The following is a 15307-nucleotide window of genomic DNA, read 5'->3' on the forward strand; positions in this document are numbered from 1 at the left end:
TCCCCAGTGCTCTGGGAGGAAGGCAGGTGTGCTGGCCTCAGGCAGGCACGGGAGGAGTGGCTGCTTTGGGACTGTGGGGCCAGGCTGGATTTGCAGGTGCTCCCTCTGCACTGGAAGATGCTTCCGCAGCCCAGGCAGCCATCTAGCATGACATAGCCAGGGGAGCAGGGAAGCCAGATTCTAGTATTTTCACATAAATTATAGCAAATTTTCCCTTGGACAAACTCAGGTGCCCATGACCAGCACAAAGCCTTCGTTAGGCAGCACCTAATCCCATGGATGTGAGGTGGCCATACAGCACTGGATGCATGTGGGCAGCAACCCTGCCCTGTCACCATCCACCCTGCCATGGGAGGGTCCCACCCAAAGCCTCAGGAGCCTCTCCCCTCTCTCAGCAATTCCCAAAATTCTATTTTTGGGGAAACTTAAAACCAAGCCAAGCAACTGCATCACACAGCAAAGGTGGCTCAGATTGTCAGCACGGAAAGAGCAAAGCCAGAAATCAACATTACAGGCTGGGGAAGCGCAACAGCCCAGAAAAACGAACCCAGCTTCTTCCTAAAAGATGAGCCACTGTGATATGGCAAATTGGGCTCCCTCCTGTACGTGCTGTGCCATGCATGAGGAGAGCAGATCCTACCTGGTAGCAATTCCTTCCCAGCCAGGGCTGGGCAGAGCTGGTGTCACACAGGGCCAGGGCACAACATGATCCCAGGGGAAGCTGCAACACCTCCAGCACAGAGATGGAAACCAACTAACGCAGCCATGGAAGCACACAGAGCCCAGAGCTGTTCTTGGAAATAATCTCCCCAGCTTGGCAGGATTTCTGCTTTGAACTTACAAACCTGGCTCTGGGGCTGTGTTGGGAAAGCTGATTCTCTCCTGGCCCAAGCCTCAGCCAAGCACTGCCAGTTCACCTTCCTCCACACTTTCTGCCACTGCTGAAGGGCCCTCTGAAAGCCCTTTCCAAATAGGATGAGTCTGCCTTTCTCAGCAGGTCTCACAAGGTCAGAGCCCATGGCTGAGTCTACAGCAACAACTTTTACATTGGAATGAGCCAGAAATTATTTAGCAAGGAAAAAAAACCTCACATCCCATAGAAAACTTGCTCTCTTCCTTGACAGACAGCCAGCTCTGTGGATACACCAAAGAAAGCTAAAGGTCCTCAAAACCTGAGTAAGTCAAAGGCCAAATCAAAGTGGCCACAGACAGCACAGAGAGGGGCTGGCATGGCACCAAGCAGGGAGGGATGGGGGCTGCCCCACAGGAAGGGCAGAACCCAGTTCTCTGCAGGTACCAGGACACTGTGCTTAAAACCCAAGTGCTTCCACACCATTTGTGCCCAGCTCCACTGCAGCACAGAGGCTATGGGGAACAGGTCCCACAGAGATACTGGGAAAACATCCCAGAAAAACAATGGTCCCCAACATCTCAGTGCCTTCCTGTCTCTCCTGGGTACAGCTTGGAGGCACAGACCCAGGCAGACAGAAAAAGCAGACAATTCCTTACCCCACAGCAGGGCCGCCTCATCTTAAACATCTCCAACATCTTTCGGCAGTTCATCAGGTGCCCCATCCTGATTGTGCTCATCACCATTTCTGAGGTTTCAAGTGCTTCCTGAGCCTGAGGCAGCAGCTCCCACAGAGAAGGTTCACAGGCAGTGCTGGGACTGTGAGCAGCTCCCACAGACTCACCCACAGCCCTCACTGCTGTCCCCAACATGCTCTGAGCCTGGAGCTGCCCTCCCAGGGGCAGAAGCAGTGGCTACATCCAACAATGCAGGCACAAGCAGGCCTGATGAGCCGCCAGACCCACAGTGCTCAGCTGTGACACTGCCTGGGTGCACCAGGAGAAACCTCCAGCGCATGTGACCCCAGAGGGACCAGCCCTTCTTCTGCGGCAGAGGAAGTCTGTGCACAGCTTGGGGAAGGTGAGCTGTGCAGCCTCAGCCCATTCCCTGCTCCACTCCCATTGTACTGGCTCTCTCAGCCGTTGCCAATCAACACCGAGTGCTTCTCATCCCCGCGGCACCTGAGCCCTCATTACAACCCCAAGCCGTAACGAGGCGGGGGAAGGACACCCGAGCCCCGGCGTTCGGTGTCCCTGGGAAAGAGAAGAGGCAGAGCCCATTAAACATTGATCAGAGGCTGCCTCAGAGGCTGCCACAGCTGCGGTGCAGCCCTGACGCATCCCTGCTGTCCTGCCACCAGGGCCAGGAAGCTCTGAGCTGCCCCAAGGACTTGGTGCTGGCTCCTTGTCGCCCCAGCCCCTCACTGCCGGCCCCCGACAAACCTTTGGAAAGGTGCAGTTCCTTACAGACACAAAGCTGAGGACAGGAAAACTCATTTCCTCCTTTCAACCTCCATGCTTTGGACAGCAGTGCCCAGAGTCCAGGCCCTCGTCCCCCATCCCCCAGCTGAGCAGCAGCCACCCTGTGCTCCTCCAGACCCATGGGGACAGGACCCCCAGGAGAGGGGCTCTGTCACAGACTGGGCAAAGCGAGCTGTCACCACCATCTGCTCCACCACTCTGGAGCAGCCTCTCTTTCTGCTGTTTTACTAATGTTGGGCACAAAAATAGCTCTCCAAGATGTCGGTGTTTTTGGGAAGCCGCACGCGTGTGAGCGTGGGCGGCCGGGGCCGATACTCACGAACTGCCGCCGCAGCTTGGTCCTGACGCGCTCGGCCTTGCTCTCGGCCGGGTGCACGGTGTAGCTCAGGGAGCCCAGGTGGTTGTCCACAGACAGGCTCTTCCTCATGTAAAAGGAGCGTGTGCGGAAGTAGCTGAACGGGGCATCCTCCACGGCCGTGCCCAACTGGGGGGCCCTGGGGGGCTCCGAGCAGTCATCCTCCAGCCGCCAGGCCTCCCCTGCCAAGGAGAAGGAGATGTGAACCCATCAGAGTGTGACCCAGACCTGTCCCACCCCTTGAGCCAGCTCTGAGGATGCTCAGTGGGTATCCCTGGACCCCCTCTGGCCGTCCTACATCCATCCCACCCCCATCCCATGGGGTACGGACACTGGGAAGTTACCCAGATGATTTGTGTTCCTCCCACAAATCCCCACATACCCCCTGCCCCAGGCAACAGCCCCTGCACTCAACCTGCCCACCCAGGTATGCACAGTCCCCAGCATCTCCTGGCAGGAATCAGCCAAGTACAGTTAGAATCATGGAATGCTTCTTGCTGGAAGGAAGCTTAAAGCACGTCTCATTCCAACCCCCAGCTGTGGGCAGGGACACCTTCCACTACATCAGGTTGCTCCAACCCCAGTCCAACCTGGCCTTCAAGTCTTGCTTTGTGAATGGAAAAAATGAGGCATCAACAAGTGTTAAAAATTACAAAAGAATTTACTGCCATCTTCTCCTACAGAAAAAAAAAAATCAAAACCCTTTATGGCACAGCCAGCAGCAAATCAACAGCCCCATGAAGGACAGAAGTCAGACCTCCCTTCTCCACCTGCCCATGGCCATCAGCAACAGGATGCAGCAGTGCAGGGCTGAGAGCCCCAAGGACAAACCTCAGTAACACTGCCACAGTGGTGACAGTCGCAGAGCACAGTTGGCACCACGCAGGGTTGCTGATCCCAGGGCAGAACTGGCCACATTTCATTGCAACAAAGGGGAAAAATCAACAAAACAACAGGAGATGTTTCCAGAATATCACTGTGGCACTCGTTTCTCTTCAGCTCAGATTGTCGCCTGCTTTTTGTTGCCAATCTCCTCTTTACATCTGGAGCTTGCCCTCCCTCCTCCCCTCAGCCAAAATCCCTGCTCAAGCCACGACAAACAATCAATAAAAGCCTCAATCTTGAAGCCTTCTCAATTATTAGCCCAAAAGGGCATCTCACAGGACTGCCTCCAGGGGCTCTTCCCCTACTGCAGCCTCTTACCAAGGCAACATCCTTCGCCTCTCATTTCTCACCCATCACCTTCGAGCACGAAGAACCATGATCCTGCTATACCAGGGCTGAGGAGCAAAACACTTCTGGGGTTTAAAGCAGACAATGGCCCTAAGCCCCAGTTCAGCAGTACTGCCCAGTTTACCCAGCAAGGCTGTGGGGTTTACATGGAATATGGTGAGACACAAGCTGGACTACAAGCCACCAGAAGAGAGGCCACCTACACACACTGCCAGAGGGCAGGATTAGACTGTACACTGGGAAGGAATTGTTCCTTGTGAGGGTGGGGAGGCCCTGGCACAGGGTGCCCAGAGCAGCTGTGGCTGCCCCTGGATCCCTGGAAGTGTCCAAGGCCAGGCTGGGCAGGGCTTGGAGCAGCCTGGGCTAGTGGGAGGTGTCTCTGCTCAGGACAGGGCATGGAACAAGATGATCTAGAAGGTCTGTTCCAACTCAAACCCAAACCATTCCATGAAAGAGGCAACCCAGAGAACAGCACTCCGAGCATCGTGTAGATTTTTTCTCCCCTAGTTTCAATTTAATAAGCTGCTGCTGCTCCTCTCCAAATGTCACCTTACACAACACAGGAACTGCTGTTTGAAAGCTGTGATTATTCCATGCACAAACACGTCAATCGGAGGCATTGTGAGACAGCATCGCTCTGGGAGCACAGCAGGAACACTGAGAGAGGCAGGGGACACGCAGGGAAATCGCACATCAAAGGAGAACCTGCCCCTGTGCTCACCTGAGATGGCCCAGCCACTGCCTGTGCTAGCCTGTGTCCTCGAGACTGTCCCCTCCCAGCCCCACAGCTCACCCAGACATAGCCCCCCTGTTCTGCTGCCCTGAGCAAGGGAGGGCCAAGGCCATGTGCTGAACGAGGGAAAGGATTCACCTGCTGTACCCAAGCCTCTGTGCAAGGGACCTCACCCAAAGACAAGGAGTTGGGCTTCAAATCCTACAGAGCAGCTGTGCCACATCTGCTCTCACTGATCCCAGTTCCACAAGGATTTTACAGCTTTTGGTCTTGTCTCTCATCTACAGGAGCTGTGTTCTCCAGCAGGAGCTGGACCAGGGGCAGCTGCTCCCTGGCCTGCCCAAGGGGTGATCCTCACCAAACTGGGTCCTTCCTCCCTGCACACAGGGAGCCACCACAGGACCTTGTCTACCCCAAAATGCTTTTTTACCTGCTGAAGGAGCCTGTCCTGATTGCTACCAAACAAGTAAATCAGTGAACAAGCCCAGAACAGTCAGAAGGGGAAGATCAAAAAGTCAGAGAATCAAAGACTGGTTTGGGCTGGAATGGAAATAAAAGCTCATCTTGTTCCAACCCCTGCCACAGTGAGTGATGCCACTCACTAGATCAGGTTCCTCAGAGTCCCATCCAACCACAAGAGGAAATGCCAGGAACAGATGCAAGCCCACAGACTGGAGGCCAATAATCCTCATGCTCTTGTATCTTGGAGCTGCTCACCCCTCTGCCACTCAGAGCTGTGCCCTCAACATCAGCACCTCTGGAAGATCTCCTGACCATCTCCTTGGGCTTGACAATAACAATTACTGCAAACCCTTTTATCTTTCTGAATTTGAGGTGTTGGGGAAGACAAACATCAAAGGATGGAGGGGACAGCAAGGACAGAGACCTGGTGACTCTCCAGTACATCCTCTACAAGTAGAAGAAAAATTAATTCCAGGGTCCTGGTCTAAGCTTAAATCCAGCTGCTTCCTGGTAGCTTCTTTATTTTCCTCCCATGGGCACAATTCCCAATAAACTCACCTCAACCATGCTAGGAGTAAACTTCCCAGATCCAGAGCAGGGCATGGAGCCAGCTCCTGAAGAGCTCTGCATGTTGCCTGACAGACAAGGGAGAGTGGAGGACAGAAGTGCTCCAGAGTGGTCTGCTCCTTCCAGGTGAAAGAGGAGGGAACTGCAAGGGACCAGGCATGTAAACCATGCAGGGAGTTTCTGTGCAGGCTGCAGCTGACGGCTGCAGTGGTCAAAGGCTGAGAAGAAGCCCCTGCCTGATGTAGAAGGAAGAGGTGAGAAAGCAAAGGAGGGCTTTTTCTCAGTCCCACTCCTAAATCTTCACAGGGGAACAAGGGATAAGAAGCAAAAGGCAGCTCATTGCTCTGTGCCACCAGCATGTGTGAGACCTCCTGGCAGACTGCAGTGTGACACCCAAGGGATAATGGCTTGGACAAGGCAGGCACTGTCCCCTGTTCAATCAAGCCCCATTTGTGCTTGTCGTCCCCTCTCTAGGGCTTGGAGCCATAAGGATTTGAGGTTAATCCTGGAGCTGCTCCAGGCAAGAAGCTGAAGGATACAGGATGGAGAGGAAGAGCTCACAGCCTGTCCCAGTTGACCATAGTACGTTATGGGTGTCTTGCAGGGTTAAAAACAAAACCAGACCAGCAGGAAACCCAGACCTGCTGACCAGCCCAGCCAGTTCCTGAGCTCATGGAATGAGGTGGAAGGTTGTTTTGAAGGGAAAGAAGGGCTCTAGGAGGCTCATCAGCCACAGGCTCAGCTCTTCTGCCCATCTTCAGTGTCCCAGCTCCCCACCAGGCACTTTGATGTCCTCACAAGGACCTGCAGAGGAGCTGTGGTGCCACAGCAAGACATCCTCCTGTGACTTCCCGTCAAGTGCCAGGGCACATCCCTCCTCCAGTGCTGACACATTGGAACCATGGGACACAAAGGAAAAGGCTGAGGAACACATCCTAGTGGTCAGATGAGGATGTCACATCTCATCCATGCCAGATATAATCACATTTTCCATCTTGCTTGGTGATTCCTCTTGCTCACGGCCCCCAAAACAGCAGCAAGCAGAGTGCAGTTCCTCCCCAGAGCCATGAACTCTCCCTGAAGATGAGCTCATCACCTTTCCCAAGCACAGCCTAGTTCCTGCCATGTCCCTCTGCATAAGCCTCTTCCTGAGCTGGTTTTCATCCTGTGTCCCCCCCACCTTAAATTGGGAGTGGTAGTACCTGCTCACAGCAAATTCACCACTTCTTTAGGGAAAGGACCTTATCCAAGAATGATGAAATGGTTCGGGTTGGAAGGGACCTTAAAGCCCATCTCATTCCAGCCCCTGCAATGGGCAAGGACATCTTCCACTATCCCAGGCTGCTCCAAGCCCTGTCCAACCCGGCCTTGGACACTTCCAGGGATCCATGGGCAGCCACAGCTTTCTGGGCAACCTGATCCAACTTCTCTTCATCCTAATACCCAGCAGCCCAGCTCTTGCTCGTAAATTCTTAGAGGAATCCTGCATTCCTGGTCAGTATCCCAGGGCTCATTAACCTGCAGCATCACATGCTGCTCCATTCCCCTCATGCTGTCCAAATGTCCTACCCTGCCAGCAGTGGCATCTCTTCTCTTTCTCCCCCGGGACATGATCCTGACAGCCTTCATAAGTAAATAATTAGGAGTTCCTAATTGAGCCAGGAAAAAAAAGTGGGAGACTCTGGACTGAAAACAACACATTCATCCATCCACTGCTCTGGCTGTGGAGGGAGCCCTCCAGTATCCAAGGGTTTTCCTACTCCTTCTCCTCTTGGCACCCCTGGTGCCTTCCAGCCATGAGCAAAGTAAGATCTCAGACACCTCTTAGGTGCACTCAGAGTTTCCATGACTCCCGCTTTGCAGAGAATGTGTGCATGGGGTTTGCTCCAGGACAGCTGTTCCACAGAGCACGAGCCTGTCTGCACTCCCAGGACAGCAGGAGTCTGCAGCAGAAGGTGAGGTGTTTGCAGTGGGGCTGACCTACACGGCAACATCACCCCACAGTCTTACACCAGCCTCCCACTCCCATCCTTCAGCTCCAGCACAGCTCCCTGGAAGCACCAACAGAGCAAATGGGGACCTGCAGGTGTGCAAGGGAGCTCTGGATGACATGTCCTTCGTGGTGGAGGCTACACAGCTTTCCCAGAGGTTTCCTCCCCTTCCAAGACCCAATCTAACAATTTGATGGGCTAAAAGAAAACCCACAAGTCCCACACATGGAAGCAGTGGCTCAAGTGCTGCAGGACACCCAGGAGCTCTGTCACGACAAGAGTGGCAGGACAGGCTCAGCAATGTGCAAAGATCTGCTCTGTGCACAACTTTTGGGAGAATTAGTACCATCAGGAAATGAAATGCAGCATGCAAAGCATCAAAATTAATCCAGGCTTTGGACAGCTGCTCTGCTGAGCAACACAGGGATCTGACTGTGAGCGGGATAATTTAAAAAAACCCATACAAATAAAAAAATCCAAGGGTGCTGTTTGAAGGGAGCTGTTTTATAAGGGTTTTATTCAGCATTGGACTTTCAGCCCAGGCTTTATCTTTGTTTCAGTGCTAATATTCCCCCTTCCCATCACTTTTATAGTCCCAGTGTGATTCTGCTGGCACCAAAAGCACTGAAACGCTTTGGCCATCAGCGGCTTTGCCAATAAACTTGCTCAGAACAGCTGGCCCAGCAATATTTGTATTTCATCAGGATCAGCATGAGAGCAGAAGAACATTATAAAAATCCTTAGGGCTGACCCAAAGACCAAAACACACTGCTAGGCTGGGAGCATTTGCAAATCTCCAAGGCCAGGGCTGTGGGAAGTGCACAGCAATGATGTTCCTGCCACCCCTCCTGGTGGAAACCAGCTATAAGTGCCTTGCAGTGACATAGCAAAGAGGCACCTGGGCCTGGGCATTGGACAAGGAGGCCCTAGGGTGGTATCTCACCCCAGCACCCCCAGGCAGAAGGCTTTGAGAGTCACCCCTCCACCTCGGGTGACTTCCAACAACCTACTCTTCTTTTTCACCAGCATAATATGAAGGATGGGGAGGTTTAAGTATCAGGCTCAAAGAAAGACTCAACCAGGGGCAAAACCCCCCAAAGTTAACCAAGAAGTGCTCTCTTCAGAGCAGAATAAACTCCAGGTGGGCTGGAGTTGGATTTGTACCCCTGGAGAAGCGGGAAAGCTGTGCTGGGATCCTGCAGGCACAGAGGGGTGGGTGCACTCACCGGCAGAAGGGACTGTGCAGCCTTTCTGGTGCTCGGAGGCCGAGTGCTTCTTGTAGGGCTTCTGCTCCGGCATCTCGTCCCTGTAGGCGGCGGGCTCGAGCAGGGGCAGCCGGCTCAGCACCGGCGACTGCGGGATGCTGGGCAGCGTCCGCGACTTGCCCAGGAGCGGCCGCTGCAGCTTTCTGTCCAGAGACCTGCAGGGACACAACGGGACAGGGGCGTTCAGCAGCTGGGACAGGACAAAGGGCTTTCAGGGGCTGGGAGGGGTCCCTTAGGCCAGGACCCCTCTGTGACACACACGCAGCCCCTGGCTGAGCATAGCTATGCCCTTCATGGAAACATGGAATTGTTCAGGTTGCAAAAGCCCTCTAAGATCACTAAGTCCAACCCTTACCTCAGCACTAAATCACATCCCTAAGTGCCACATGCACAGGTCTTTTCTGGGATACACTTCTGGGATAGTGACTCCACCATTGCCCTGGGCAGCTGTTCCATGAAGAAATTTCCTCCAAGATCCAATCTAACCCTCCCCTAGCACAGCTTGAGGTGGTTTCCCCTTGTCCTGTCCCTGTTCCCTGGGAGCAGAGCCCGATTCCCCCGGCTGTACCCTCCTGTCAGGAGTTGTGCAGAGCCAGAAGGCCCCCCCAAGCCTCCTTTTCTCCAGGCTGAGCCCCTTTCCAGCTCCCTCAGCCACTCCTGGTGCTCCAGCCCTTTACCAGCTCTGTTCCCTTCCCTGCACATGCCCCAGCCCCTCCATGTCAGCCCTGTTGTGAGGATCTCAGAACTGACCCCAGGACTGGAGGTGCCTCAGCAGTGCCCAGCACAGGGAATGGTCACTGCCCTGGGCCTGTGGCCACACCACGGCTGGTACAGGCCAGGTACCATTGGCCTCTTGCCCACCTGGGCACACCTGGCTCAGCACCACACTGCACCCTCTGTTAGCAAAGCTGCTGCTGTGCCAGAGAAGCCTTCTCCCCTGGCCAGGTACTGTAATTAGGATTAGCATCTTGAGCTGCAAGGCACAACCAGCACAAAAAGAATTCCAGACCCCAGCCCACTTCAAAAGTCCTAGATAATCTGAATTAACCAAATAAAGAAACCAGACAGTTCAAGACTGAAGGGATAAAAATTTCCTTTGAGACAGGAAACCCCCATTAAACATCATCCACAGAACCAAAAAGGGATTTGAGGTAGAAAACAGGTCACTGGACAGGTACTAGGGAAGGTCCAGACTCCAGAAAGCCAGACTCACACAGCAGGGACTGCAGAGGTCCACGAGGTGTTATGGAACATGTAGAAACATAAATTCAATGTCTCTGCAAGGTCAAAACTCAACTGAGTTTGATGCTGGGGCTCCCAATCTGCCAGGGTGAGCAGGACACAGCACATGTGCCCGCATGACCATGCACAGCCACACGTCCCAAAGCCAGCCCAGGGCCACAGGAGAGAGTGGCCCCTCCTCCTGCTCCAGCCCAGAGCAACGGGATGCTCCTCACGTGCCCTCCTGGGGATGACACCAGCCCCAGCGGGGCTCCAAGGAACCCAGAAATGCAATAAAAAGGAGCAAAGCCCAACACTGTTGTGGGGTGTCCTGAGCTGAGGGCTACCCCAAGGCTGTCCCTTGTCCCCTGCTTTCACAGAGCCCACAGCTGAGCCCAAACAAGCTCCCCAGTACACTCCAAGGCTGCTCCAGAATCACAGAACCACAGAATGCTTTGGCTTGGAAAGGACCTTAGAGATCATATTCCAAGGCCCTGCCATGGGCAAATCTCATAATGAACGGTACAGATCATTCAAATTTCCATCTAAAACTCAATTCTTCACTGCTTATGCTCATTTGTTCTTGTGCCAATATTAACCTTTAGCTTAAATAATTATCCCCCCTCTACGGTGTTTGCTCCCATGATTAATTTCCATTATAATAAAGTCGCAGCCCCTTTCTGCCTGCCTTTTTCAAGGCTGATTAACACAAATTCTTTCAGTCTCCTCTCACAAAATTAGCTTTTATTTCCCCATGGATGTTTCCACACCCACCACTGCCCTCCCTCTCTCTTGGACTCAGCTTTTTCCACCCATTCTGGAGCATCACAGAATCCCAGGATGGTTTAGGTTGGAAGGAACCTTAAAGCTCATCCCATTCCACCTCCTGCCATGTCCAGGACAACTCCCACTATCCCAGGTGACTCCAAGCCCTGTCTAGCCTGGCCTTGGACACTGCCAGGGATCCAGGGGCAGCCACAGCTGCTCTGGGCACCCTGTGCCAGGGCCTGCCCACTCTGCCAGGGAACAATTCCTTCCCAGTATCCCATCCAGCCCTGCCCTCTGGCAGTGGGAAGCCATTCCCTGTGTCCTGTCCCTCCATCCCTTGTCCCCAGTCCCTCTGCAGCTCTCCTGGAGCCCTTTTAGGCCCTGGCAGGGGCTCTGAGGTGTCCCTGGAGCCTCCTCCTCTCCAGGTGAGCATCCTCAACTCTCCCAGCCTAGCTCCAGAGCAGAGGGGCTCCAGCTCGGTGATCATGGTGATCATGCAGACCTGAGCTCCTGATGCAGACAGCAGGGCAACCCCTCTGCCTCCCCGCATGTTCCACCACTAAATTTTATCCTATTTCACACACCAGTGCTTAGGGTCACACAGGCAGAGTCTATCATGCCAAAACTCCTGACCCTCAGTGCTGGCATGGCACTGAGATGTTTGTCACAACAGCTCTGCACTCCCATTCCAGACACAGCAGCAGCTGCCCATGCTGTCACTCAGGAGAGCAGGCACAGGGCCAGAGTGGTGCCACAGCTGTGCAGCCACCTCCCAGGGACGATCACACAGGCCAGGGGCACACAGGCCAGGGCAGAGGGCAAGCCCAGGCACCCCTGCCAGCTCCACATGGCGCAGGGCTGGGCAGCACATTCTGACATTAGGTCAGCAGCTCATTGCTATAAATCAATCACATTCTCTCTCAGTTCCAAGGTGCTGCTGCTTTGCTGCTCTCTGGGGCTGGGGCTGCAGTGCCTCAGCTGTGCCAGGCACTCAGCACCATCCTGCCCACCCCAGGCCCCACGCTTCAGTGGGATCAGCATGGAAACAAGATGTGCCAAGAGATACAAAGCCAGAATTAGCTTCCCAAACAGTTTCCATTCCAGCAGAACATTTGTACATCTCATTGTAACATATTTCACTGGCACAAGGCAACAGGGACAGAGCTTAACACATCACTGTGCTGCATAAATCAGTTCAAAACATTCCTTTTTCTGTGCATGTAAATCCCAGGATACCTGAGTACAGCTCCATCACCTGCAGAACCCCATTAGCATTTTAGTGCTCCCGTTCCTTTTGTGCTCACAGGGCCACTCACAAGAGTCACATGGGGAAAAAAAACAAGAATTCACTCTGTTAGAGAAGCAATTTTCAAGCTATGTATCTTCAGGCAGCGATTTATATTGTCAGAAAAAGCAAAGCTACTAGAAACCTGTTTACCACTGAAATCTGAGCCCAAATTCTCAAGCACAATTCAGCTCCATGGATTTACTATCCCACTTGTCACTGTTGAACAACAGCTGGGACATAAGTACCACACAGCCCCTCGTTCATCCCAACCCCCAGTGGGGTGGGGAGGAGAACCGGGAAAAGGTAAAAGCCATGAGTTGAGGTAATAATTGAAATACAGTGTTAGTGGTGGTTATTATTATTATTATCATTATTGTTGCTGTTGTTATTATTGTAATAAAAATGTAGATAAGAAAAAGAGAGAGAGGAATATAATCCCAGATAGACAAGTGGTGCCCAACACAGTCTCTAACCACCCAAAAAGCCCAGCCTGTTCCTCAGTAGCAAAAGGCCTCTCCCAGCCAACCCCACATTCCATACTGGGCATGACATTCCATGGTCTGGAATATCCCTCCCAGTCCTTGTCACCTCCTGGTGGGCAGAGCATGGGAAATGGAAAAGTCCTTGACTTAGGGACATCATTTTCCAGCAACAACTGAACCAGCAGTGTGTTATCAACACCGTTCTCACCCTGAATCCAAAACACAGCCCTGCACCAGCTCTGGGAAGAAAATGAACTCTCTCCCAGCCCAAGCCAGAGCTGGTGCACAGCTCCAGAGCTCTCAGCAGCCGCTGCCAGGCAGGACCTGACAGCACCAGGAAGTCACATTGCATCTCCGTCTGCTTCCCAAGCAGGCGTCCCAGCTGGGTGCTATCAAGGATGCCACATCCCATTAGTAAAAATCCCTGATGGAGTGTAAAGCTCAATTAGAAAAGCCACAATCAACACTTTACAGCCTATATTTAGCTGCCGTTCGGCATTTGGGTAGGAAGGAGAGCACATAATCAAGTCATGACAGGGGTGGAAAAATCCTGCTGGCTGGGTGTGAGAGCTCAGGCAGGAGCCCAGTGACAGCTCTGTCACTGCCAGTCCACAGTCAGATGGGGAAATGTGGGAACATTTCAGGGCCAGGTCCCTGCCCCCAGCTCCAGGGACAGCCGTGGGGCAGGAATGGCTGTGCCAGGCAGAGAACAAGGCTGCTGCAGCACCCCCAGCCCAGCCACAGCCTCACACACCCAGCAGCAAAGAAAACCAGCAGAACTCATCTCCAAATTTGTGCTGTGCCCAGCACTTTCCCCATGGTGATGTCCTTCTTCAACCCAGGAAAGAGAGGGGAAGGGCTCAGATAAAGGGAAGGAAGGGAGAAAGAAAAGTTTACTGCAAATTAGAAGCCAGCTCCCGCAGCCCTCCTGCAAGCTGGGAACAAACTGCACACATCTCCAGCCTCCCCTCCCAGCTCGTTTCTGTGTGGGAGAAGCTGCTCTCTGGAGAGCACTTCCAGCCCAACCCAGAGAGCATGGAGTCTGCAGCTTCCCAGGGCAGGATGAGGGAGTCACCACTGCAGCCGCAGCAGAAGCCCAGCAGCACCAGAGAGAGCGTCAGGAGGGGGAAAGCAACCCTAAACCCACTGCTCTGACAATCCAAAAAGGACCCCAGTAAGCCTCACTGATTTGTATGATTTGCCCAGGAACAAAGCAAAGAAACCTCCTGCACCTGTCCTGGAAATGCCCGAGGATGCTTGACCCTGCAGAGATGTCCCACTCCTGGGACCAGGGAAGCTTCGTGCTGCCACAGCACCCAGTCCCAGCAGCCATGACACAAACCTGAGCACCCACCGTGCTAATCCCTTCCCTGAGGCTGGCTGCTGCTGGAACACAGCAGGGAGAGGAGATTAACCTGGGGGAGAAAACTAAGGAGAGAAAGGGGCAGAGCAGCAGGGCAGCAGCAGGGCTGCTCCAGACCTTGCCCACCTGCCCCAGAGCTGTGACTTGGTGAGAGCCATATGCCCTGTGAGGGACATGTGAGGCCACTTCCAAGATCCAAGGGGGACAACAAGTGTCGCAAAGAGCTCACAGCCCCAAAACTCAAACCAAAAACAGAGCAGACAAAGTGCTCCTCCTGCAGCACCACACAGCATCCCACACTGGAGGGGGCTCCTCCACCCCCTCAGTTAATTAATTCACTAAATCTACAGAGCAAAGGAAGTTGATAAAGCAGAAGGTTGGGGGAAGAACAGCTAAATGTGGTACAGGCTGAGAGCGTGGCAGAGATAGGGGCCAGGAGAGCCCAGTTATTGCAGAGGGACAGGTCTCCCAGATCTTCCTAGCCTATGGCTGCTCACTCACTTCCCAGCCCACTCCTCCAAGGAGGTGTAACTTAGCAACCTGACCTTAAAAACTCAGCAAGAGTTCCAGCTGGATTCAGGAAAATGAGAAATGTTACAAGCCAGGAGGAGCCATTACCCACCAAACTCCCTCTCAAAGCAGATGGGGTGTGGGGAGGGGGGTGCACCTCCTGCACAGACTGAGCCCCATGGCAACACAAACAATGGCTGCAAAATGGAAACAAATCAACAGAACACCCACATCCATTCCTGAAACAGCTTGCAGAGATGCAGCTGGGTGTGACAGGTACAGGAGCAGGGATAGATGGGATACTGGGAAGAAATTATTGGCTGAGGGCTGTTGAGGCCCTGGCACACAGTGCCCAGAGCAGCTGTGACAGCCCCTATGTCCCTGGCAGTGTCCAAAGCCCGGATGGGCAGGGCGTGGAGCAACCTGGGACAGTGGAAGGGGTACCTGCCCATGGCAGGGGGTGAGATGGGATGGGCTTTAAGGTTCCTTCCAACCAAAACCCTTCTGGGATTCCATAAGGTTCCCCCACAGTGCTCAGCTCCACGGCACAGGATTCACCCTGTCCTGCCATGGTGCCTCACCCCACTCTGTGTCCCTGCCCAGGGCAGACACAGAACTCGCTCCTGGGACAACCCACCAGGCTGGGCTCAGCCAGGCCAGCCCAGCCCCCAAAGCCCAACTGTGCTTCTGACCCCCCAGGAGTGCACGGTGCTCAGTGGGTGTGAGCTCTGCTCTGAG

General features: G+C 53.7%; 1 protein-coding gene across 3 annotated transcripts in view; it reads right to left on the reverse strand.

Annotated features, from left to right (window-relative positions):
• The window catches only part of LOC103817964 (ankyrin repeat and fibronectin type-III domain-containing protein 1-like), a 248524-nt gene that overhangs the window by 165430 nt on the left and 67787 nt on the right, over positions 1 to 15307 (reverse strand). For all 3 annotated transcript variants that reach the window (XM_050979881.1, XM_018916204.3, XM_030229683.2), the window contains 2 exons: positions 8899 to 9092; positions 2651 to 2868 (listed from right to left, as the gene is read on the reverse strand). In XM_050979881.1, coding sequence (XP_050835838.1) covers positions 2651 to 2868; positions 8899 to 8971 — 291 coding nt within the window. In that variant the 5' untranslated portion in view covers positions 8972 to 9092. The remainder of the gene's footprint in view (positions 1 to 2650; positions 2869 to 8898; positions 9093 to 15307) is intronic.

The sequence above is a fragment of the Serinus canaria genome, chromosome 14 (genome assembly GCF_022539315.1).
Source record: "Serinus canaria isolate serCan28SL12 chromosome 14, serCan2020, whole genome shotgun sequence".
In the NCBI taxonomy this organism is placed as follows: domain Eukaryota; kingdom Metazoa; phylum Chordata; class Aves; order Passeriformes; family Fringillidae; genus Serinus; species Serinus canaria.